Here is a 24,634-nt window from a genome sequence, read left to right on the forward strand (position 1 = left end):
CAACAGTACAGGGAGCTCCTGGTGAGGAATTTCTGAGGCAGATCAGCCCATCCTCCATTAGTTTGAGGTGGTTATCCCTATAAACTTTCATTTTAATAGATTAAGTCGAATGTTCCGTCTTGCCAAGGTCTGCTTGGATCCTGATTCTGTCATCCAATACATTATCTTTCTCTCTCAGTTTTGTGGGGGGGTTTGCATCTTGGAAACATTCTACCAATACTTTTATCCAAGGCATGGATAGAACCGTTAAACACTAGAGTACAAGTACTAAACCTTGGTACTCCATTAGAGTTCCATTAGAGACTCCATTAGAGACCTCTGACCATGTTCACATCATCCTATAAATCATATATCAATTGAAGAACTAGCTTTTTCCTCAGGCCATGTAGATCAAATTCAATCTTGGGTTCTTACCACTAATTATGAACTCTATGGCTTCAGCACCATTCAGAAGGTCTCCCTAGAAATATCAAAATCAGGTTTGTTTCTTTCAAAGGGTTCCTAGCCCACTACATGCACCCATGTGCCAGAGGTACTAAGCATAAAATAGGTTTACTCAATGCAATAATTGAGAAGGGGATTCCATCCAAGCCCCATTAGTGAAGCAATAGTTATAGCTTCTCTTTGGTGAACTCTTTCCTTTTCCCCAGAGGTTCAGTCATAATCTTCTCACCTTCTCAAACCAATAACAACACCTCACCCTCTAACGTTTAATGAAGTTCTAGTGTTGTAAATAGAATTGAGCTCCCTTGGTGAAAGGTACCCTTTCTTTGCTTCAGGCTCCATCTGCTTGGCCTCACCACCCCTGCACAACATCTCAGGCATTTTCCTCTCAGCATGGTCCAACATTTCCTAGTGCACTCAGCACAACAACTCTACCTGCCCTGATTGCCACAACTTCTGGTCTACAGCTCTGTGTCTCATTAGCTGGATACCACATCTTTTATGCATTATGATTCCAACCAGAAGATTCCAAATAGACTTTCTGTTTTCACTGCCTTTTGCCTACATGTCCTCCATTTTTTCCCATAAACAGAGGTGCAGTTATGTGTTTCTCATTTCTTTTTCTAGATATTTGCTAATGTTTCCTACATTTCATGATCTTCCAATGATCTTATACACTGATACTTGTACTTTCAACTTGTACAAAGATATGTATAAGACAAGGTGGGACACAAAGTGTTCAAAGGAGAGATTAGACAAATTGTGTAAGGAATATTTGAGGAGAGAACATTAACAGCTGAGGGAACCACAGAAAGCTTCTCTGAGAAGGTGGTATTAGAGCTCTAGGAAGCTAGGTGGCACAGTGAATAGAGTGCTGGGCCTGAAGTCAAGAAGACTTTGTGTTCAAATATGACCTCAGATACTTCTTAGCTGTTTAATCTTGGGTAAATCACTTAGCCTCTGTTTGCCTCTGTAAAAGGAGAATAATAATAGTACTTACTTTCTAGACTTGTGAGAATCAAATGAGATAATATTTGTAAAGTATTTAGTTACCATATAAACACTACTTGTTATTTTTTTATTATTTGTTACCCGGAAGATAGAGGAGAGGGGAATTTTTTTAAAGAGGTAGAGGAATTTGACAGACAAAATCCCTCTGAAAATAGAGACACAAGACATCAAGGAACAGGAATTCTGGCAATGGGAATAAGAGCTAACTCTGTAACTCAAGCAAGGCCTGGGAAACACACACAAGGTTTTAACTGGATTGCAACTGTGATGAGTCAGAATGGTCTCTCAAAATGAGAAAAAGGGGGGTTCTTGTCAGCTTGATGGCACTCACTCTTTATCCCTTCAGCTCTAGATCTGAGAAGATGTGCCTCCTTGGTACTTTCCAGTTTCTCCTACCGGCAATATCACTGATTATGGCCTCTGCCCAAGACATATGTAACCATGAACCAAAAACAAACACATGCAATATTGTGCCCTGTGGACTACCTGGGAGCAATGGGTTACCAGGTCGAGATGGGAACCAGGGTTCAAAAGGAGAAAAAGAGGACCCAGGTATGTAAACCAGATCTCCTTAAGTGATTTCACTATAGGAATTATATTACAGAAAAAGTGTTAAAGGCAGGAAGACCTGGATCCCAATCCTGCCTCTGAAACTTGAGCTGTGTGACCATGCATAAAAACAATGTCACTGAGCTTCATTTTCCTCATTTATAAAAGGGAGATAATGATACCATTGGTACTTACCTCACAATGCTCTTGTGGTGCACATATGAGTTGATGTATGTAAAGTTCTTTGAAACTTTTAATCCACTATAGAAATGTCATTTATTATTATTCTCTTCATCTTCTCGACAATCATTTGCTAAACATTTACTTAGGGCAAGACATCATACCCCAAACTGTGAAGGAACAAAGTTTGCTAAGACATGGTCCCTGACTCAAAAAAACTTGGTACCAGGATCTCACACACCTGTTACCTCCCCCACTAGAGCATGGGAAAGTCTTTTTTGCTGGGGATTTGATTTACCTCTGAAAGGAAGGATGGAGACTGAGGCACATCCCAAGGCTCTGGGGAGAAACAACAGCAAACCAAAGCCCCAGTGGGCAAGCTCATTTGGTTCAGTACTCTGTTGACATTCCTGGGTTCTAAACACCCAGCCACAATGGGGCAGTTTCTTTGGCCACCAGTAAGCCTCAGGATCACTTCCAAAACAGAAGTTTGGCCTGCTCATAGTCATGGAAGGAAGAAGGCCCAAATATTGATTGTTGTCTTTTGTCTTCAATTCATTTGATGATAAGGACAAAGAGGAATGATAGGCCCTCCTGGAAAAGCTGGCCCCAATGGTATCAAAGGAGAAGAGGGTCCTCTGGGACCCAGAGGACTAAAAGGAGACAAAGGAGAAATTCAAGGTGAATTATGTATTTGACTTGGAAGAGAACTGGGATGCAATGGGAAAAGTAGAAGGTAAGCAAAAAAAAAATATGATTATATGGAAAAATTGAGGTGAGGGGGGGACTTTTTCAACTCTCCTCAATTTAGTTCAATATTTATTTATCCAGGATCTACTCTGGTAGGCCAAGACTCAGTTCTGTTCTCCAGATCTCACAGTCCAGCTGCAGAGCTAGAACTTATGTGACACAATTGAACAAGAGAACTAATAGCTTGTACATGCAATATTTTTCTTTAGGAATGTAGAGAAACGGGAAATTAGCATGGGCTGAAATAATTTGTAGTATCAAAGAACTGGAAATTATGGGGATGCCCATCATTTGGGAATGGTTAAACAAGTTGTGGTATACGATTGTGATGGAACACTACTGTGCTATTAGAAATGATGAGTCTAACGATCTTAGAAAAACATGAAAAGACTTGCATGAAATAATAAAGAGAGAAATGAGCACAACCAAGAGAACACTATATACAGTAACAGTGATAATGTTTTAAGACCAACTTTGAACAAATAAATCATTTTAACGATTATAAATACCCAAATTAACTGCAAAGGACATATAAAGGAAGATGCTATCTGCGTTCAGAGAAAGGACTGATAAATAGATGTATAGAATTTTTATATGTGTGTGTACATATATGTATGTATATGTATGTATGTATGTATGTATGTATTTCTAATGGTAGCCATCCCTAGAGCAATGGGAGAGGGGAGGGAAGAAAAAAGAGAAAGAAATTTACATGATTATATATATATATATATATATACATATACATATATATACATATATATATCAAGTTGGACATAATAGATTTGCAGTTTCAATAGATTGCAGTGCAATCATCTTTTTTATTATACTATATTATGAAAATGCTTATTTATTCCTTAAATTGAAAATAAAATTAATAAAAATTTTAAAAAGAAATAATTACAAGAAGTCTTTGTGAAGGTGCTGGACTTTTAAAGATGGAAAGGATTTTAATGGGGAAGGGCATTTTAAACAGATGCCTTTCTAGGCATCAATAAAGGTAAGGAATGAGCAGGGAAAAGACAATATGAAGACTGGTCCAACCAGAGTGGACTATGCAAAGGAGAGAAGATTAGTGGGTTAGATAAGAGTTGATAAGTTGACAGCAGACAGCTTTGAAGGATAAAATAATGAACTATGACTTAAGCCTCTAGGTAAGGAGGAGTCCCTAAAGGTATGGTGTTAGGAGAAGGACATGGTAAAAGTAAATAGAAAGAAAAGCTAGTAGAGTCACACGGGTAGGAAAGAGAAAGAGAAGAGAAAGAAAGGGATAAAAGGGAAGGGAAGGGATGACAAAGAGAGGAAAAGAGGATAGAAATAAAAGGCGATTTAGTAGATAATTATAATTTCTTTTGGCCTAAACTACAGTGGTAGAAACAGGAATGGTGAGGAAGGTAATAAAGGCAGAAAAATGAGTTTCAAATGCATAGAGGGAAGCTTATTAACCTTGGGCCAGGAGATAAAAGGAAAATTATAAAATGGAGGGAGGATGGGAAAGAGAAGCTGTTTTTCTATTATCTCTGAGACCCAGTACCACCTGATGTGGCCACTGGAATATCCCAGGAAGCCGTCTTGTGAATAAATCTCATCATGTGACACAAGGCAGAAGATTAATTCCTTCCCCTCCTCTTTTATACTTCCAAATTACTGGGGTCTTTGATTTCAGGGCCTGGTCTATTCCAAAGTGGGGTGGAATGAGAGCCCTGGTATCGAAGCTCCCCTGTGGATAGGATGTGTCTTTCTCACTAGAGAAAAAGAAATCAAAAAACCTTGATCTCTCAGAAGCATTACATAAGACCCAATGGAAATGATAAACCATTTTTGTCTTTCAGAACTGATTTCACTCAAGGCACAAATGACTGCTTTGCAAGAAGAAATCAGGATTTTGCAGGCTTTCATCAACAAATATAGAAAAGGTAAAGCATATAACTTTAAGAATATGAGTTACGGTGTTTCCTTATGAGATTGGTACCATCCACCCTTCCTCATACGTTTCCCTTCTAGTGGCACCCTAGGTTCAGGTTTTCCCAAACCCAAATGTGACAGTCACACTCTGATCTATGGAGTATCATACTAAAGAGGCAGAACCACTCTTATAGCCTTTAATTAAAGTGAAAGTTTTGCTAGTTACCCATGTCCTAGCATATAAGTGCTGAACCTGAAGTCAGGAAGATGCGGGTTTAAATTCCATATGAGACATTTTCTAGCTTTGTGACCTTGGGCAGTTAACTTTTACCTCTCTGGGCCTCAGATTATTTGGCTCAAAAATGAATTGATTGCATACGGTGACTGCCTCAGTTCTTTATAGATGCAATTCTATGATTGTATGATCTCTAGGGAACACTTTTACCAAAAGTTTTAGAAGTTCAGAGACAAAACTACAGAGAGGTAGAGGAAGAAGACTAAAGTCACATAGAAATTTTTAAAAAAAGGAATAGGAGGAGGAATAGTTGGAAGCCCAATTCCAATGCTTTTTTGGTCCCTTGCTCAAGCCACAGAACCTGACAAGTTCTTCTACAGGTTAGAAGTCTGAAGAATTGGCTGAATTTCAGAATCATGATTTTGGAGATGATTTGGGGATCATCTAGTCCAGAAGCTCCTTAACCTGAGATCCAGAAAACATTTTGAATGATAATTTGTAAGAAAAAGTCATGACAACTGTATTGTCTATAATTAGCTTCTTTTGTAATCATCCGTATTTTATTTTATGCATTTAACAGCATTACTCAGAGAAGGGTACCAAGACAAACCAAACAGGTGCAGAATCCTGGCCCAGCTCTGCTGCTCTCCCCTTACCAATGAGAAGTTTGAAGCCCCTAGAAGTGAATTGACTTGCCCAAAGTTGTGCAAAATAAGCCTGCCTCCCCAGCCCAGTGCTCTTTCCTCAGTCTAGTCCATTCCTTTCCACTCTACATACTGTACCAGACTCCAATGGATGACAGATACCTGACTTTCTTCCAGACACCTGAAAGCACCAAGGGAATTAGTGCAGGCACTTCAGGGGATGCTTTGCTCCCCATGTTTTGGATGAGAGAAAAGAACATCTCTGGCTTAAAATGATATCCCCCACTTTAAGGATCTATGTGGTCACTGTAAACATATGCTAGGATTCATTCTGTTGGCAGTAGGAAAAACCAGATAACATCCTGACTATAACTCCTATTCTTGGGATGGGGAGGCATGGTGGGGATAATGTGAAATGATGTTCTGAGTCTCCTTCTGCCATGTGTGCCCCATAAGACCCCTTGTTCAGAGCCAACTGTCTACCAAATTCTGGACACTGGCAGGGAGTCTGTCTTCTAACAAGGTGTGACTAGGGTATCTTCCTTTTTCCTCTACAGTTATGATATTGTCTGGTATCAGAACTGTGGGTGAGAAATGGTTTGTGGTAGCAACACCTGAAGGGACATTTGAAGAAGGAAAGAAATTATGTTCACAAAATGGTGCCCCACTGGCAGTCCCCCAGAATGCCAGAGAGAATGGAGCTCTGCAAGAACTGGCCAAGCAGTTTGGTAAGAATATCTACCTGGGCATAAGTGATGAGAGAACAGAGGGCAAATTCCAGAACCAGAATGGGCAAACTGTCAGCTATACCAATTGGGCATCTGGAGAACCCAACGGCGGTAGAAAAGAGAACTGTGTCCAATTCTACATCAATGGCCAATGGAATGATAAACACTGTGAAGAGAAATGGCTAATTGTTTGTGAACTTGAGGCTGTACCGTAAGTTTTTAAGGGGGAACTGGGTTCACTGTGTTGCTGGCATCCTCTTAAAGGATTTCCTGGGCAGGGATTCTGTCTTTATCTACGAGATAAGAATAGAACTTGGCATTTGTCTTGATCACTTAAATAGCATTGATCACAAATTTGCCTGACATTATATACTCAAGAGAGAGAATTGCTTCAATAAAACTAGGCTGGACTACAAGCTCCATGGATAATGAAATAGGATGGGGAATATTCTCAAAGACTTTTGGACTATGCTTTCAGGACATACATAAGAAGCCAGTAAAGAAAATCTGATGAGAGCTGCAAAGATAGGTTATGGCCAAAGGGGGAAAGGCCATTTCAGTTTGGACTGAAGGTGACAGCTCAGAGAGTGGGGTATCATTTTTAAAAGAAAATATTTCAACATTGCAAGCTACGGCATGATATTGGAAATATCATGGATCAAAAGCAATTGTAGAATGACCAGACTTGAAAAATGGATCAAATTAGGGTCCACCCAAAGCACAAATCCCCTCTACAATAGGTGCTGACCCCACTTTGATAGAAATGACAGAAACCTCACTACATTCTGAGGCAGCCTCTTTCCATTGTTGGCCAGCTCTTCTTCAAAAGTTCTCCCTTATAATGAATCCAAATCCCTGCCCCCCCCTGCCAAAAAAACTTCCAGTCACTGATCATAGCTATCTCCTCTGTAACTACACAGAGCAAATCTAATCTATCTTCTACTTACCATTGTTAACTACATAAAACTTCTACATACAGCTTTGTAAAAAAAAAACACTGGAGGTAGGAATATTTCTCCTGCCTCAGGCATTCTCTTCTTCAGGCTAAATATTTCTCCATTTATTTAGATCTGATTTTATTCGCGTGAAAAGTGTTTCATAGTTATGTTCATATAGGCCCTGGGTTTGTCTTGGCAAATAGACTCCCAAATATTTTATAGTGCCTTCAGTAACTTTGAATGGAATTTCTCTTTCTATCTCTTGCTGTTGGGCTTTGTCAGTAATGTATAGGAATGCTGAGGATTTATGTGGGTTTATTTTATATCCTGCAACTTTGCTAAAGTTGTTTATTATTTCAAGTAGTTTTTTACTTGATTCTCTAGGATTCTCTAGATAAATCATCATATCATCTGCAAACAGTGATAATTTAGTTTCTTCTTTTCCTATTCTAATTCCTTCAATTTCTTTTTCTTCTCTTATTGCTACAGCTAATGTTTCTAGAACCAAATTGAATAATAGGGGTGATAATGGACATCCTTGTTTCACCCCTGATCTTATTGGGAATGCATCTAGTTTATCCCCATTACAAATAATGCTTGTTGATGGTTTTAGGTAGATGCTATTTATAATTTTAAAGAAGTCTCCATTTATTCCTATGTTTTCTAGTGCTTTTAATAGGAATGGGTGTTATGTTTTGTCAAAGGCTTTTTCTGCATCTATTGAGATGATCATATGGTTTCTGCTAGTTTTGTTGTTTATATGATCAATTATTCTGATAGTTTTCCTAATATTGAACCAGTCTTGTATATCTGGAATAAAACCTACCTAGTTGTAGTATATTATTCTCATGATAAGTTGCTGCAATCTTTTTGCTAATATTTTATTTAAAATTTTTGCACCAATATTCATTAGAGAAATTGGTCTATAATTTTCTTTCTCTGGTTTGACTCTTCCTGGTTTGGGTATTAGTACCATATTTGTGTCATAAAAAGAATTTGGTAGGACTCCTTCTTCACCTATTTTCCCAAATATTCTACAAAGTATTGGAATTAGTTGTTCTTTAAATGTTTGATAGAATTCACATGTAAAACCATCTGGCCCTGGAGATTTTTTCCTAGGGAGTTCGTTGATGGCCTGCTCAATTTCTTTTTCTGATATGGGGTCATTAAGAAATTTCACTTCCTTCTCTGTTAGTCTGGGCAGTTTATGTTTTTGTAGATATTCATCCATATCTCTAAGGTTGTCAAATTTATGGGCATACAGTTGGGCAAAATAATTCCTAATTATTGCTTTGATTTCCTCTTCATTAGAGGTGACCTCACCCTTTTCATTTTTGATACTGGTAATTTGATTTTCTTCTTTCTTTTTTTTAATCAAATTGGCCAAAGGTTTGTCAATTTTATTGGTTTTTTCATAAAACCAGCTCTTTGTTTTATTTATTAATTCAATAGTTTTCTTGGTTTCAATTTTATTAATCTCTCCTTTGATTTTCAGTATTTCTAATTTGGTATTTAATTGGGGGTTTTCAATTTGCTCTTTTTCTAGCTTTTTCAGCTGTCTGCCCAGATCATTGATCTCCTCTTTCGCTATTTTATTCATGTAGGCATTTAGAGATATAAAACTTCCCCTAAGAACTGCTTTTGCTGCATCCCATAAGTTTTGGTATGTTGTTTCATTATTGTCATTCTCTTGAATGAAGTTATTAATTGTTTCTCTGATTTGATCTTTGGCCCACTCACTCTTTAGAATTAAATTATTTAGTTTCCAATTAGTTTTTAGCTTATTTTTCCATGGTACTTTATTAAAAATGATTCTTATTGCATCATGATCTGAAAAGGATGCGTTGACTACTTCTGCTTTTCTGCACTGGATTGTGAGGTTTTTATGCCCTAGTACATGGTCAATTTTTGAGTATGTGCCATGTACTTTTGAGAAGAAAGTATATTCCTTTTTATCCCCGTTCAGTTTTCTCCAGAGGTCTATCATATGTGCCTTTTCTAAAATTCTGTTTACCTCCTTAACTTTTTTCTTATTTATTTTGAGGTTAGATTTATCAAGTTCAGAAAGGGGGAGGTTGAGGTCTCCCAATATTATAGTTTTGCTGTCTATTTCTTCCTGTAACTCCCTTAACCTCTCCTCTAAGAACTTGTATGCCTTACCACTTGGTGCATATATGTTAAGCAATGATATTGCTTCATTGTTTATGGTGCCTTTTAGCAGGATATAATGTCCTTCCTTATCTCTTTTAATTAGATCTATCTTTACTTTTGCTTTGTCTGAGATTAGGATTGCTACACCTGCTTTTTTTACTTTAGCTGAGGCACAATATATTTTACTCCAGCCTTTTACCTTAACCCTATGTGTATCCCCCTGTTTCAGATGCGTTTCTTGTAAACAGCATATTGTAGGATTATGGTTTTTAATCCATTCGGCTATCTGCTTCTGTTTTGTGAGAATGTTCATCCCCTGCACGTTCAGGGTTATGATTTCTATCTGTGTCTTTTTCTCCATCCTAATTCCCCCTGTTTATGCTTTTATTTCTCCCTTTCCCCTTCTCCTCCCCAACAAAGTTTTGCTTTTGACCGCCGCTTTCCTCAGTTAACCCTCCCTCTTTATTCCCCTCCCTTATTTTACCGTTACCCACTTGCTACTTCTCCTCTTCCTTCTGCCCTCCCCCCTCCCTTTTTCCCCCCTTTCCCTCCCACTTCCCGTAGGACAAGTTAGATTTCTAAACTTATCAGAGTATGTTATTCCCTTCTTGAACTAGATCAGATGACAGTAAAGCTCAAATACTGCTCTTCTCCCTCCCTTCTTTCCCTCTACTATAATATGTTTTTTTGCCACTTCCTTTGGTGTAATTTACCCTTTTCTACAACCTCCTTACCACTTCCCTCATAGCCCTCCCTTTATATCTCTTATTTATATTTTATATCTTTACATCAGTTAATTTATACAGGCATTCACAACCTATGTATATCCCTTTCATTTGTCACAATAGTTGTACCATTCACAAGAATGACTTATATATGTATATGTATATATATATATATATATATGTATATATATATATACATAAAAAACATACATAAGATGATATAATCCCACATAAAGATGTAAACAACCTAACCTTATTGGTTAATGAAGTTTGTGGGGTTTTTCCCCCCTGGTTACCTTTTTATGTCTCTCTTGAGGTTTGTATTTGGAGATCAAATTTTCCATTGAGTTCTGGCCTTTTCATCAGGAAGGTCTGGAATTCCCCTATTTCATTGAATGTCCATCGCCTTGCCTGGAAAATTATGCTTAGTTTTGCTGGGTAGTTGATCCTTGGTTGTAGTCCCAGCTCCTTTGCCCTTCGGAATATCATATTCCAATTTCTCCTGTCTTTTAACGTGGAAGCTGAGAGATCCTGCGTGATCCTGACTGTAGTTCCACGATATTTGAATTGCTTCTTTTTGGCTGCTTGCAGTATTTTCTCCTTGAGTTTATAGCTCTGAAATTTGGCTATAATATTTCTTGGTGTTTTCAGTTTGGGATCTCTTTCAGGGGGTGATCGGTGAATTCTTTCAATGACTATTTTGCCCTCTGGTTCTAGGACCTCTGGGCAGTTGTCTTTGATAATTTCTTCGAAGATACTGTCAAGGCTCCTTTTTTCATCGTGGATTTCCGGTAGACCAATAACTCTCAAATTGTCTCTCCCTGATCTATTTTCCAGGTCAGTAGTTTTGCCAATCAGATATTTCACATTTTTTTCTATTTTTTCATTCTTTACGTTTTGTTTTATTACTTCTTGATGCCTCATAGATTCATTAGCTTCTACTTGCTCAAGTCTAATTTTAAATGAGTTAGTGTTTACATTTTGCTTTTGAGCCTCCATTTTCAATTGGTTGATTTCACCTCTCAGGGTGTCCTTTTCTCTCTCTAGATTCTGAATCTCCATAGCCATTTCGCCAATCTTATTCTTTAGGGACTTTTCCATTTTTTCCATGTTTTCTTTTACCTCCCTAATTTGGTTTTTAAAATCTTCTTTTAGCTCTTCCAGCAGTGCTTTTTGGGCTGGAGACCAGATCGTATTAGCTTTTGAGGTATCTGATGTATCTACCGTGTCATTGCTATCTTCTTCTATGTTGATATTTTGATCCTGCCTGTCTCCATAAAAAGAATCTATTGTCCTCGGTTTTTTTGTGTTCTTCTTCATGTTGGTTTGCCTTTTTCTGGCTTTACAACGAATTTCTATCTGTGGATCTCAGGGCTTTCTGTCCCAGCTTTCTTATTCTGGGGGTTGTGAGTCTAGAATTACAACCTTCAGTTTCCTGAGGTGTGGGGGAGGGGTCTGGCTCCCTGGCGTCTCACTCCCTGTGGGTGCTCTCCAGCACTTGCTTTTCAGCAATGGTCTCAGCTGTTTGTTGTTTGAGCTGATGACTGGCGCTTCCCCTGGGGGAGCAAGATTACGTCTGGGCTCCTGGCTTGGCCCCCTGCCGACTCTTCCCCTCTGGGACTAATGAGCTTCTAGTATTTGTCCTGTGAAGCCCCGCTACTCTCTCCTCTGTTTCAGTTCTCTTTTTTTTTTCCCGAGGAATTCTCTGGGTGAGGGGGGGAGGGGTTAGAGCCGGTTACCTGGCCATTGAGTCTTCCGGAAGTTCAAGAAGCCGAGTTCCTGGGTTTTGCAAGCGTCAGGGCTGGGTGTTTTCTCGGCTGGTGGCGTTGCGCTGCCTCTCGTCGCTCCCAGAGACTGCCGTCCTGTGTTGGGAGGCCTGGGGATCTCTGCCGGTTTTGGGCGCCCAGCTTTCTCCCAGCCCGTCTCCCACGTGGATTTCCCGGCCAGCCGCTTCCACCTTGGTCTGGAGCAGCTCCGCACTGAGCACTCTCCGAGCCTGCAGGTTCGTTCCTCTGGCCTTTCAAACTCTCCCGGCTTGGAAATTTGCTCCACGCAGACTGCTCGCGGTTTCTGACTCTCTCAAATCTGCTCAAATTCACTTTTTTATGGGAATCTGACAGACCTTGTGAGAGAGCTCCGGTAAGAAGCTGCCTTCATGCGGCCATCTTGGCTCCGCCCCCCCTTCTTCAGGCTAAATATCCCTCACTACACACCAACCATTCTTTTTATGATTTAAGACTCCTTACTAGCCTCTGTAAGCTCCTTGAGAGCACACTTTTCTTTGTATCCCTAATGCCTGTACATAATAGGTGTTTAATAAATGCTTATTGACCAATTGATTGGCCCTGGAGTCTTTCCTTCAGCCTATTGAGACCTTTTCAAATTTTTATTTTGTCATACAGTAGAATGGAGAATTATCCCAGCTCTATGTAACCTACAATTTGATAAGCCTACTTTCAAAAATCTTCATCCAAGTCACTGATAAAAATGATGACTAAGGAAGGGGCAAGGACAGTGTATAGTTGCATGCTATTAACACTACCAATATTGTCATCTCGTCCTGGCTGCCTAAGATGGAAATGATATTTTTTGTAGTGATGTCATGTTGTACACTCATATCAAGCTTGTACACCACTATAATTCCCATATCTTAATTACACGAATCAGACTGTCTAAATTTTTTCACTGCCACTCTAGACGTCCTTATCTTCTTTCCAAACATGAAGCACCATTGCAATTCAGTAAGGAATTTATTTACAGGAGAAGAATAAATGTGATGATATATCCACAGGGCAAAAGAAAGTTAAATACTCATTAGTTACTTTGTCTACTGTTTGATAAATATGCTATTGATGATATTTCCCAAATCATAGTTATCCTGTCAAAAAAGAAATGAGATTAGCTTGGAGTAATCTGTTCATAGTAAATTCGTGTTGGCTCCTAGTAATCATGGCTTTCTTTTAGAAATTCTCACCATTTGTTTAATAATTTATCCTATAATTTTGCCAGGTACTGAGGTCAACATCATCATGACCAGTCCAAAAGTACATGGTCCCCAAAAGTCTACTCTTCTCCGGTCTCAATATCCCAAGGTTTTTGAGCTGATGCTGATTTGGTGTTTTGAATCCCCCTTGCCATACTCATCACCTTTTTTCTCTATGCTCTCAAGCTTGGCAAGGGCCTTCTTAAAACTGTTATGTCTAGATCTGAACACAGTACTCCAAATATAAGGGAATCAGGTCCAATACAGAAGGACCTCATAATGTCTCTCCCCCTTAGACTGACACCATGCTGTAGTGTAATGGGTTTGGGACTTGGAAGCAGGAGAGGGCTCACTCCTGATACTATCTGCATGACCACAGGCAAGTATTTATCTTCTCCGAGTCTCAATTTTTCATCTACACGATGGAGATAATAATACCTATAAATCCTTGGAGTGAGGTTCAGATAAGATAATATATGTAAAGTTACAATACAAATGTCAACTACTATGATGTTCTGGTCACAATGTTTCTATTAAGCTGCCTAAAATAGAAGCAACATTTTTGGCACTCAGGTTATGTTGTTGATTCATAGCAAGCTTGTATACACTCTACTAAAAACCCCAGATCTTTTTCATACGAACTGTTGCCTAGCCATAGGTCCAAAATCTTACACTTGGACAGTTAATTTAATTTTGATATATTCCAAATAAATTCCATCTTATTTGATTCTACCAGAATCTTAGCCTAATCTAGCATTCAGAAAGTAGAACAAGCAATGAAAGTAGCTGTTCTTTAGACACTGGGTCTTACCAACAAGGGAAAAACTGGTTGCTGCGGGAAAAAATGATGGGATGCTTAGGAGAAATCAGCATTCTGTTTTAGAATTCATCAGGGAGAGGAGGACACCACATCAAACATCAACTAACATACACCGTAGATTTTGAGAAAACAAATTTCAGAGCCCAGAGAAAGTCTAAACAAGATCCCATGACCTAAAAACTAGAAGGGAAGTTAGCCTTAGAGAGAAACTACAATGTATGAAATTCTGAAGATGCGAATAGTGATAGTAGTAACAGATAGCATTACATAGTACCTCATTTGATCTTCACAACAACCCTGCTAGGTAAGTGCTATTGTTATCCCCATTTTATGAATGAGGAAATTGAGGCTGAGAGATATTAAAGGACTTCCCCAGAGTCACATAGCTAGTAAGTACCTGAGGCAGTATTTGAACTCAGGTCTCTCTGACTCCCAAACCCAAGGCTCTAGTAATGGCACAGCTCAAACAAGGAAGAAAAGGGAAAGCAGTAAAATGATCTTGATGTAGTGCACAGGGACTGGAAGTTTCCTATATGAATGAAATCACAGGTCTAGTCCTTATCACTACAAAAAGTAAATACAAAAGACAAAGGAAAAGTGACTGTACCAAAACATCAGACTGCCACTATTAGGTCTGGACCCCAAAGAGAGCAAAAAAAAGGAGGAGGTAAGAATATTAATAGAAGTTCTTTTTGTGGTTAAGAATTAGAAATGGAATGGATACCAATCAATTGGGGAATGAGTGAACAAACTGTGGCAACTGATTGTAATGGAATATTATTGTTCTATAAGAAATGAGGAACAGTATGACTTCAGAAAAACCTGGAAAGACTTACATGAATTGATGCAGAATGAAGTAAGCAGAACCAGAAAAGCATTATACAAAGTGACAGCAATATTGTACAATGGGGGCGGAGCCAAGATGGCACTGTGAAAGCAGGGAACTCCTGGAATTCTCTCACAAATTCTATCAGATACATCTAAAAAGGTGAATCTGAGCAGATTTGAGAGAGTTAGAGGCAACTAGTAGACTGAGAGGGGCAGGAGCGCTGGGCATGCGGAATGGCACCAGGTCACACTATCCAGGAACAGCAGAGTAAGAGAGCCAGCACACCAGTCTGGAAGAGTGCTGGGTGAGTGAAACGCAGGAGCAGGAGTATGCCCCGGAGCTACTCAAAGGAGCAACCACCATGGAGGCCTCCAGCCCACAGCCGAAAGGTTTGAAATTCACCTTTTTGAACTTCTAGGAGCCATAATAGACAGGTAAATTGGCTCTCACTCCCTTCTTCACCCAGAGGATACTCCCTCAGGAGAAACAGAAGAGCCAGAAGTGGGGCTTCAGTAGCCTTTTATTGAAAGAAGTTGAGTAGAGGGCATTTCTTGTGGTGGTGGAAGGAGACTAGTGCAGGAAGAGAGGTGTCCCAGCAGGCCCCCCAGCAGAACAATGAGAGTTACTGAGCCCCAGGGGGTGGAGCTAGCAAACATCAACACCAGGACCCCAGACCTGCCTTTGCACAGCCAAGGGAAGTGGCAGACAGCAGCACAGACAACAACTGAGACCACCTGTGCTGTAGGGCAGTTCTGGGTAAGAGGAGACTTTCAGCAGCCAGACCACCCCTCCCCCACACTTCTCAAAACTAGAGGCCATAGCACACAAAGCCAGTGAGCAGGCCCACACATCCCAACCCAAGAAGCTTGGGACAGAGTCCCCTGAGCCCCAGAAGCAGAGATCCACTTTAGAAGCCAGGAGGAAAAAAAAACCATGAAAGAGGACACTAAAAAACCAAAGACCATTGACTCCTATTAGGGAGACAGGGAAGAGCAAAATACCAATTCAGAAGAGGACAGCATGGATACTATACCCAATCTGAAACCTCAAAAGGGAATGTGAACTGGTCTCCAGCCCAAAAAGCATTCCTGGAAGAACTCAAGGCAGACTTTAAAAACCAAATTAGAGAGGTAAAAGAAAAAATGGAAAAAGAAATTCACTGATGAAAACAAACCTTTAAAAAGTAAAATTGGCTAAATGTTTAAGGAGATTCAGAATATGAATGGAGAAAATGTCTCAATGCAAAGTAAAATCAACCAAATGGAAAAGGAGACGGAGAAGCTAAAGGAAGAAAACAATACATTAAAAATTAGAATTGGGCAAGTAGAAGCTAATGCCTCTATGAGACATCAAGAATCAGTCAAATAAAATCTAAAGAATGAAAAAATAGAAGAAAATGTGAAATATCTGATTGGAAAAACAACTGACCTGGAAAATAGATCCAGGAGTGATAATCTAAGAATTAGTGGTCTACCAGAAAGCTATGATGAAAAAAAGAGCCTGGACAGTATCTTCCAAGAAATCATCAAGGATAACTGCCCCAAGGTCTTAGAACCAGAGAGTAAAATAGTTATTGAAAGAATCCACCGATCACCCCCTGAAAGAGATCCCAAATTGAAAACTCCAAGGAATATTATAGCCAAATTCTAGAATTATCAGGTCAAGGAGAAAATACTGCAAGCAGCCAGAAAGAAACAATTCAAATATCGTGAAACTACAGTCACAGTCATGCAGGATATTTCAGCCTCTACATTAAATGACAGGATAAATTGGAATATGATATTCTGAAAGGCAAAGGATCTTGGAGAACAACCAAGGATCAACTACCTAGCAAAACTGAGCATAAATTTTCACGCAAGGAGATAGACATTCGATGAAATAAGGGAATACCAGATCTTCCTGATGAAAAGGCCAGAGCTCAATGGAAAATTTGATCTTCAAATACAAAACTCAAGAGAGACACAAAAAGGTAAACAGGGAGGGAAAAACCCTTTTTAATCAATAAGGCAAATTATTTACATCCTTATATAAGGTTATATTGTTTTATATACGTTTTATATATATGTCAATCTTGAGAATAGTACAGTTATTATGACAATTGAAAGGGATATATATAGACTGAGGGTGTCAGTATAAAATAACTGATGTAATGATAAAAAAATAATTAAGAGGGATAAAGGGATGGTTCTGGGAGAAAAAGTAAGGATGTAGTAGAAAAGGGTAAATTACATCACATGAAGAGGCACAAAAACATATTATAGTAGAGGGAAGGAAGGGAGGGAGAAGAGCAGTATTTGAGCTGTACTCTCATCAGATTTGGTTCAAGAAGGGAATAACATACTCTGATAAAGATAGAAATCAAACTTGTCCTACAGATAGTAGGAGGGGAAAGGGAAAAGGGAGGGGGGTGGTCAGAAGGGAGGGAAAAAGTAGCAAGGGGAAAAAGGTAAGATAAGGGAGAAGAATGAAGAGGGGAGGTAAACTGAGGAAGGTGGGGGTCAAAAGCAAAACTCTTTTGAGGAGTGGAGGGGAGAAGGGAGAAACAAAAGTATAAATGGGGGGGGACATAGGATGGAGAAAAAGACAAAGATAGTAATCATAACTATGAATGTGAATGGCATGACCTTCCCCATAAAATGGAAGCAGATAGCAGAATGGATTAAAAACCATAATCCTACAATATGTTGTTTACAAGAAACACATTTGAAACAGGAAGATACACACAGGGTAAAGGTAAAAGGCTGGAGTAGAATATATTGTGCTTCAGCTAAAGTGAAAAAGGCAGAGGTAGCAATCCTAATCTCAGACAAAGCAAAAGCAAAGATAGATCTAATGAAAAGAGATAAGGAAGGACACTATATCCTGCTAAAAGGTGCCATACAAAAGGAAGGAATATCATTATTTAACATATATTCACCAAGTGGTATAGCATGCAGATTCTCAGAAGAAAAGTTAAGGGAGTTACCAGAAGAAATAGACAGCAATACTATACTAGTGGGGGACCTCAACCTCCCCCTCTCTGAATTTGATAAATCTAACCACAAAATAAACAAGAAAGAAGTTAAGGAAGTAAATAGAATTTTAGAAAAGGCAGATATGATAGACCTCTGGAGAAAACAAAATGGAGATAAAAAGGAATATACTTTTTTCTCAGTGGTACATGGCACATACTCAAAAATTGACCATGTACTAGGGCATAAAAACCTCACAATCCAGTGCAGAAAGGCAGAAGTAGTCAAAACGTCCTTTTCAGATCATGATGCAATAAAAATTATTTGTAATAAAGGACCATGGAAAAATAAGCTAAAAATTAATTGGAAACTAAATAATCTAGTCCTAAAGAATGAGTGGGCCAAAGAACAAACCATAGAAACAACAAATAACTTCGTCCAAGAAAATGACAATAATGAGACAACATACCAAAACTTATGGGATGCAGCAAAAGCAGTTCTTAGGGGAAGTTTTATATCTCTAAATGCTTACATGAATAAAATAGAGAAAAAGGAGATCAATGAATTGCAACTGAAAATGCTAGAAAAAGAGCAAATTGAAAATACCCAATTAGATACTAAATTAGAAATACTGAAAATCAAAGGAGAGAGTAATAAAATTTAAATCAATAAAACCATGAAATTAATAAATAAAGCAAAGAGCTGGTTTTATGAAAAATATAATAAAATTGATAAACCTTTGGTCAATTTGATTTAAAAGAAAAAGAAAGAAGAAAACCAAATTACCAGTATCAAAAATGAAAAGGGTGAATTCACCTCCAATGAAAAGGAAATTAAAACAATAATGAGGAATTATTTTGTCCAGTTATATGCCCATAAATTTGACAACCTTAGGGAAATGTATGAATATTTACAAAAATATAAATTCCCAGGTTAAGAGAAGAGGAAGTATAATACCTAAATAATGCCATCTCAGAAAAAGAAATTGAGCAAGCCATCAATGAACTTCCTAGGAAAAAATCTCCAGTGCCAGATGGTTTTACATGTGAATTTTATGAAACATTTAAAGAAAAATTAACTCCTATACTTTATAGACTATTCAGGAAAATAGGTGAAGAAGGAGTCCTACCAAATTCTTTTTATGACACAAATATGGTACTAATACCCAAACCAGGTAGAGTCAAAACAGAGAAAGAAAATTATAGACCAAACTCCCTAATGAATATTGATGCAAAAATTTTAAATAAAATATTAGCAAAAAGACTGCAGCAACTTATCATGAGAATAATACACTACAACCAGGTAGGATTTATTCCAGATATACAATGCTGGTTCAGTATTAGGAAAACTATCAGCATAATTGATTATATCAACAACAAAACTAGCAGAAAGTATATGATCATCTCAATAGATGCAGAAAAAGCCTTTGACAAAAGACAATACCCATTCCTACTAAAAACACTAGAAAGCATAGGAATAAATGGAACCTTCCTTAAAATTATAAATAGCATCTACCTAAAACCATCAGCAAGCATTATCTGTAATGGGGATAAGCTAGATGCATTCCCAATAAGATCAGGTGTGAAACAAGGATGTCCATTATCAACCCTATTACTCAATGTGGTACTAGAAATGTTAGCTATACCAATAAGAGAAGAAAAAGAAATTGAAGGATTAGAATAGGCAAAGAAGAAACTAAATTATCACTTTTTGCAGCTGATATGGTGATTTACATAGAGAATCCTAGAGAATCAAGTAAAAAACTATTTGAAAAAATAAATAACTTCAGCAAAGTTGCAGGATATAAAATAAACCCACATAAATCCTCAGCATTCCTATACATTACTAACAAAGCCCAACAGCAAGAGACAGAGAAATTCCATTCAGAGTTATTATAGACACTATAAAATATTTGAGAGTCTACCTGCCACGACAAACCCACAACTGGTATGAACATAATTATGAAACACTTTTCACACAAATAAAGTCAGATCTAAATAAATGGAAAAACATCAATTTCTCATGATTAGGCTGAGCTAATATAAAAAAATGACAATTTTACCTAAATTAATTTGCTTATTCAGTGCCATACCAATCAAACTATCTAAAAATTATTTTACAGAGCTGGATAAAATAATAACAAAATTTGTCTGGAAGAACAGAGGTCTAGAATATCTAGGGTATCAATGAAAAGAAATGCTAGGGAAGTTGGCCTAGCCATACCAGATATTAAACTGTACTATAAAGCAGCAGCCATCAAAACTACCTGGTACTGGCTAAGAAACAGAGTCATGGATCAGTGGAATAGGTCAGGTACACAAGACCCAGAAGTCAAAGACTGTAGCAATCTACTCTTTGATAAACCCAAAGAATCCATCTTCTGGGCTAAGATTTCACTATTTCACAAAAACTACTGGGAAAATTGGAAAATGGTAGGGCAGAAACTGGGCATATACCAATATCTCACACCATATGCCAAAATAAAGTCAAAATGGCTTCATGATTTAGGAATAAAGGCCGATACTATAAGCAATTTGAGAGAGCAAGGAATAGTTTACCTATCAGATTTATGGGAAAGGAAAGAATTCATGACCTAACAGGAGATAAAGAGTATTACAAAATGCAAAATGAACAATTTTTATTATGTTAAATTGAAATGCTTTTGTATTAAAAAGCCAATGTAACAAAGATTGGGCGGGAAGCAGAAAATTGGGAAAAAATCTTTACAACTAGTGTCTCTGATAAGGCCTCATCTCTAAAATATACAGGGAACTGAGTCAAATTTATAGGAATACAAGTCATTCTCCAATTGAGAAATGGTCAAAGGATATGAACAGGCAGTTTTCAGAGGAAGAAATTAAAGATATCTGTAGGCATATGAAAAAATGTCAAAATCTTTACTGATTAGAGAAATGCAAATCAAAACAACTCTTAAGTATCACATCTCTCCTGTCAGATTGGCTAACATGACAAAACAGGAAGATGATAAGTGCTGGAGAGGACGTGGGAAAATTGGAACATTGTTACATTGCTGGTAGAGTTGTGAACAGATCCAGCCATTTTGGAGAGTAATTTGGAACTATGCCCAAAGGACTATAAAAATGTGCATACCCTTTGACCCAGCAATACCACCCCAGGGCTGTATCCCAAAGAGATCACACAAGTGGGAAAGGGACTGGTATGTACAACAATATTCATAGTGGCTGTTTTTGTGGTAGCAATAAATTGGAAATCAAGGGGATGCCCGTCAATTGGGGAATGGTTGGACAAGTTGTGGTATATGAATGTAATGGAATACTATTGTGCTATAAGAAATGGGGAAGATATGGACTTCATAAAAACCTGAAAAGACGTACATGATATGATGCTGAGTGAGAGGAGCAGAAACAGGAGAACATTGTACACAACCACATGCATATTGATTCCGTGATGACTAACTTTGACAGACTTGCCTCTGCTCAGCAATACAATGCTCAAAGATAGCTCCAAAGGACTCCTGATGGAGGGAGCTATCTACATCCAGAGAAAGAACTATGGAGTCTGAATACAGATTGAGGTAAACTATTTGCTCTTTTTTTTTTCTTTTCTTTTTTATTTTTTTGTTTTGTGTCTTCTTTCTCATGATTCATTCCATCGGCCATAACTCTTCTTTACAATTTGACTATTATGTAAATAAGCTTAAGGCAAGATATATGTAGAAGCTATATCTGATTCCATACCATCTGTGGGGAAAGGGGGAAGGGGAGGGAGGGGAAGAAAATCTGGAAGTCAAAAACATGCAGAACTGAGTGTTGTAAACTAAAAATAAAAAATCTTAATTAAAAAAAATGATATTGTATGATGAACAACTGTAAATGATTTAGCTATGCTCAGCCATGCAATGATCCAAGACAATCAGAAAGAATTCATGATGAAAAAAACATGCTGTCTGCTACCAGTTTTAAGAAGAACCTTGCTCGGGGCAGCTAGGTGGTGCAGTAAGTAGAGCACTGGCCCTGGAGTCAGGAGTACCTGAGTTCAAATCCGGACTCAGACACTTAACACATGTACTAGCTGTGTGACCTTGGGTAAGTCACTTAACCCCAAGTGCCCTGCCAAAACAAACAAAAAAAAAGGACCTTTCTCAATACAGACCAAAGTGTACTATTCTTCAGTTTCTTCCTTTCCTTCTTTCTTTTTTCTTTCTTTTTCTTTCTTCTTTCTTCCTTCCTTCCTTCCTTCCTTCCTTCCTTCCTTCCTTCCTCCCTCCCTTCCTTCCCCCTCCCTCCCTCCCTCCCTTCCTCCCTTCCTGTCTCTCTCTCTCTCTCTCTCTCTCTCTCTCTCTCTCTCTCTCTCTCTCTCTCTCTTTCATTTTTGGGGGATTTGAATTTTCTTCCTTAAAATGATGAATATGGAAATATATTTTACATGATTGCACATGTATAACCTTTATCACATTGCTTACCATTACCATCTGGGCTGGGGGAGGGAGTAAAGGATAGAATCTGGAACTCAAAACTTTAAAAAAAATGAATGTTAAAAATTGTTTTTACATGTATTTGGGCAGTAAAATAAAATATTATTTAAATATTTGGGAAAAACCAAACCATAGTTCCGCTTCATAAGAATAACGTGTTGAAATTGAGTATGAATGCAAAGGATAGGAAAAAATGCAGAGGAAGGCTTTTTTAGTTATGTTGGAGGCAAAAGCATGATCCAAAAACAAACAGGACTAATAGTTCGTGTAGATATATCGATGATAATAGATTACAGAGAGAAATGAGAAGTATCTAATTTTCATTTTCCTTGTTTTATCCATAAAGGAGAATAATCTTTAGACTCAGATAGATAAAACAATTGTTAACAGGGAGTTGAACTTAAGATAAATAAGGAAATCATAATGGATCCCCTAGTGGTCCTCATGAGTTCAAGTTACCAGGCCTGGATAAACTGAATGTCAGGGTATGGGAAAATACAGAAAGATAGGATTACCAAGTGACTGAGAGCAATCTCTGACAGATTATTGAGAATGGAGGGGTGTCACAAAACTAGGGGATAAATACAGTATTGTTCCAATTTTCAAAAAGAAAAGAGGCTAACATATTTAAACTATAGGTTAGTGAAGCCAACTTCAGTTGCTGGCACTGACTTCCACCAGGCTCAGTAGTCATGTTCTCCACGTTCAAAAGCCCCTCAGGGATCTGCACCCAAAGGACTGAAATGTACTTCAAAGCAATCTACCTAAAGTCACCCCTACTGAATATTGGTGCTGACTCATGTCTCACATTCCAGATGTTGGAGTGGTTCTGACAGTCCATACTAGGGTACTTTATGACTATACAATTCTCAGGTTCTAACTCTCCCTCCTCACACCTTCCTAAGCGGCACGAACTATGTACTCATTATGATCTCTCAAATACAGCTCCAACATAATGACCCAGGGCAGGTTTGCCATGCCTCTTCTACCATCTTGGATCACCAGTATCAAGGCTCCATCAAAATGCACTCTTCCTTGGAGGTAGCATGATACAAAGGGTACTGAATAGGAAGTCATAGGTCCCAAGTTCAAATCCTAAATCTGCCATTTACTGTCTGTATTACCCTGGACAAGTCCCTTAATCTCTTTAGATTCCATGTTCCTCATCTATAAAATGCTGGGCTAGATGACCTCTAAGATTTGTGATCCTATGATCCAAATGTTGACGACATAGCCGAAGGATGGAAATTGCTCGAGCTATAGGCAGCTTTGAGCTTTCTTCAGCTCAGTTCACGGTTATTAGGCTCTGTAATCTCTACTGTCAATGTAATTAAGACCAGGCAGAGAAATTAATGTTATCTGAGAGACTGGGTGAATAGGGAGTGGTTGAGTGACTGAGGTCCCAGTCACAGCAGAAAGCAGGGTCTGCAGTGTTGGAAAATGGGCAGATAATAAGTCAGGAGGCTGTGGTTGAAATGGGAATATCCCCACTGAGAACACATATCATTCACAGAGCAATTTCTGTGAAAGTCACTTGCAGGAAAACAGATCTCAACTCAATACAAGGTTGAATTTTTAACCGTTAGAGATGTCCAACATCTCCTGGCTGTCATGAGAAATAGTCTCCAGAAATGTTCACATAGAGATTGTTTGGCACCCTGTGGAAAATGCTATAGGAAAGATTCTAGAATTGAGTGAGAAGTCGCACTAAATGACTTCTCAAGTCACTTCCAACTCAAAGATTCTGAGTCTCTGACTCTATTATTTGACCTTCTCTGGTCTCCACTATTGGCTCTGGAGTTTCTGCTCCATGCCACAGCAGCTCCCTCACCCTGAAAGTCCACTCTGCTCCTTTGGCTTCCTTACTCATCCCTAAAGTACATTCAATCCCTGCCAACCAATTGAGCCTGGGCCTCAATGTCCAAGGGGGACTAAATTTCACCAGGTAAAGAATGATCAAAAAAGATTAGAAAAAAAGAAGGGTCATCGTTTCACCATGGAACAAATGTTGGAGAATTGAACTTGAACAATAGCTAGTATCTCCAGTCTGGTGCTGCTTGAAAAGCCTTATCAGGCTATGACATTGCATGAAAGGTCAATTTTCCTTCAATACTTAATATTTTTACATAGAACAATGGTGGAAAAGAATTGAAAAATGAAGTAAAAATATTCAAATTTTGTTGCCATATATCATTATTTGTAGTGATCTTCAATTATTTATTCTAGCCAGGGACCTCAAAGTTAGGCATTTCTGGGTCTCTGATAGCCACTAAGGACCACTAGTAATCAAGGCAGCCCTTCTCACAAACATGACCCCTTCTACTTGTGCCCTTGA

The 24,634-nt window shown here is 38.4% G+C and overlaps 1 protein-coding gene across 1 annotated transcript; it reads left to right on the forward strand.

Moving 5' to 3' along the window:
* The first annotated feature begins 1,817 nt into the window (after positions 1-1,817).
* Positions 1,818-6,661, forward strand: LOC118829536 (pulmonary surfactant-associated protein D-like). Its single transcript, XM_036736518.1, has 4 exons — positions 1,818-2,007; positions 2,755-2,865; positions 4,767-4,850; positions 6,276-6,661. Exons 1-4 carry the CDS (start codon positions 1,818-1,820, stop codon positions 6,659-6,661), a joined length of 771 nt encoding a protein of 256 aa, XP_036592413.1.
* The last annotated feature ends 17,973 nt before the right edge of the window (positions 6,662-24,634 follow it).

The sequence above is a fragment of the Trichosurus vulpecula genome, chromosome 8 (assembly GCF_011100635.1).
Source record: "Trichosurus vulpecula isolate mTriVul1 chromosome 8, mTriVul1.pri, whole genome shotgun sequence".
Classification (NCBI taxonomy): domain Eukaryota; kingdom Metazoa; phylum Chordata; class Mammalia; order Diprotodontia; family Phalangeridae; genus Trichosurus; species Trichosurus vulpecula.

Bases quoted from the DNA above. Each gene is read 5' to 3' on its own strand.
- LOC118829536 (XM_036736518.1), top strand. From the start codon at position 1,818: ATGTGCCTCCTTGGTACTTTCCAGTTTCTCCTACCGGCAATATCACTG. The intron at 2,008-2,754 runs GTATGTAAACCA...TTTGATGATAAG, and splicing joins AGGAGAAAAAGAGGACCCAG to GACAAAGAGGAATGATAGGC. The intron at 4,851-6,275 runs GTAAAGCATATA...TTTCCTCTACAG, and splicing joins CATCAACAAATATAGAAAAG to TTATGATATTGTCTGGTATC.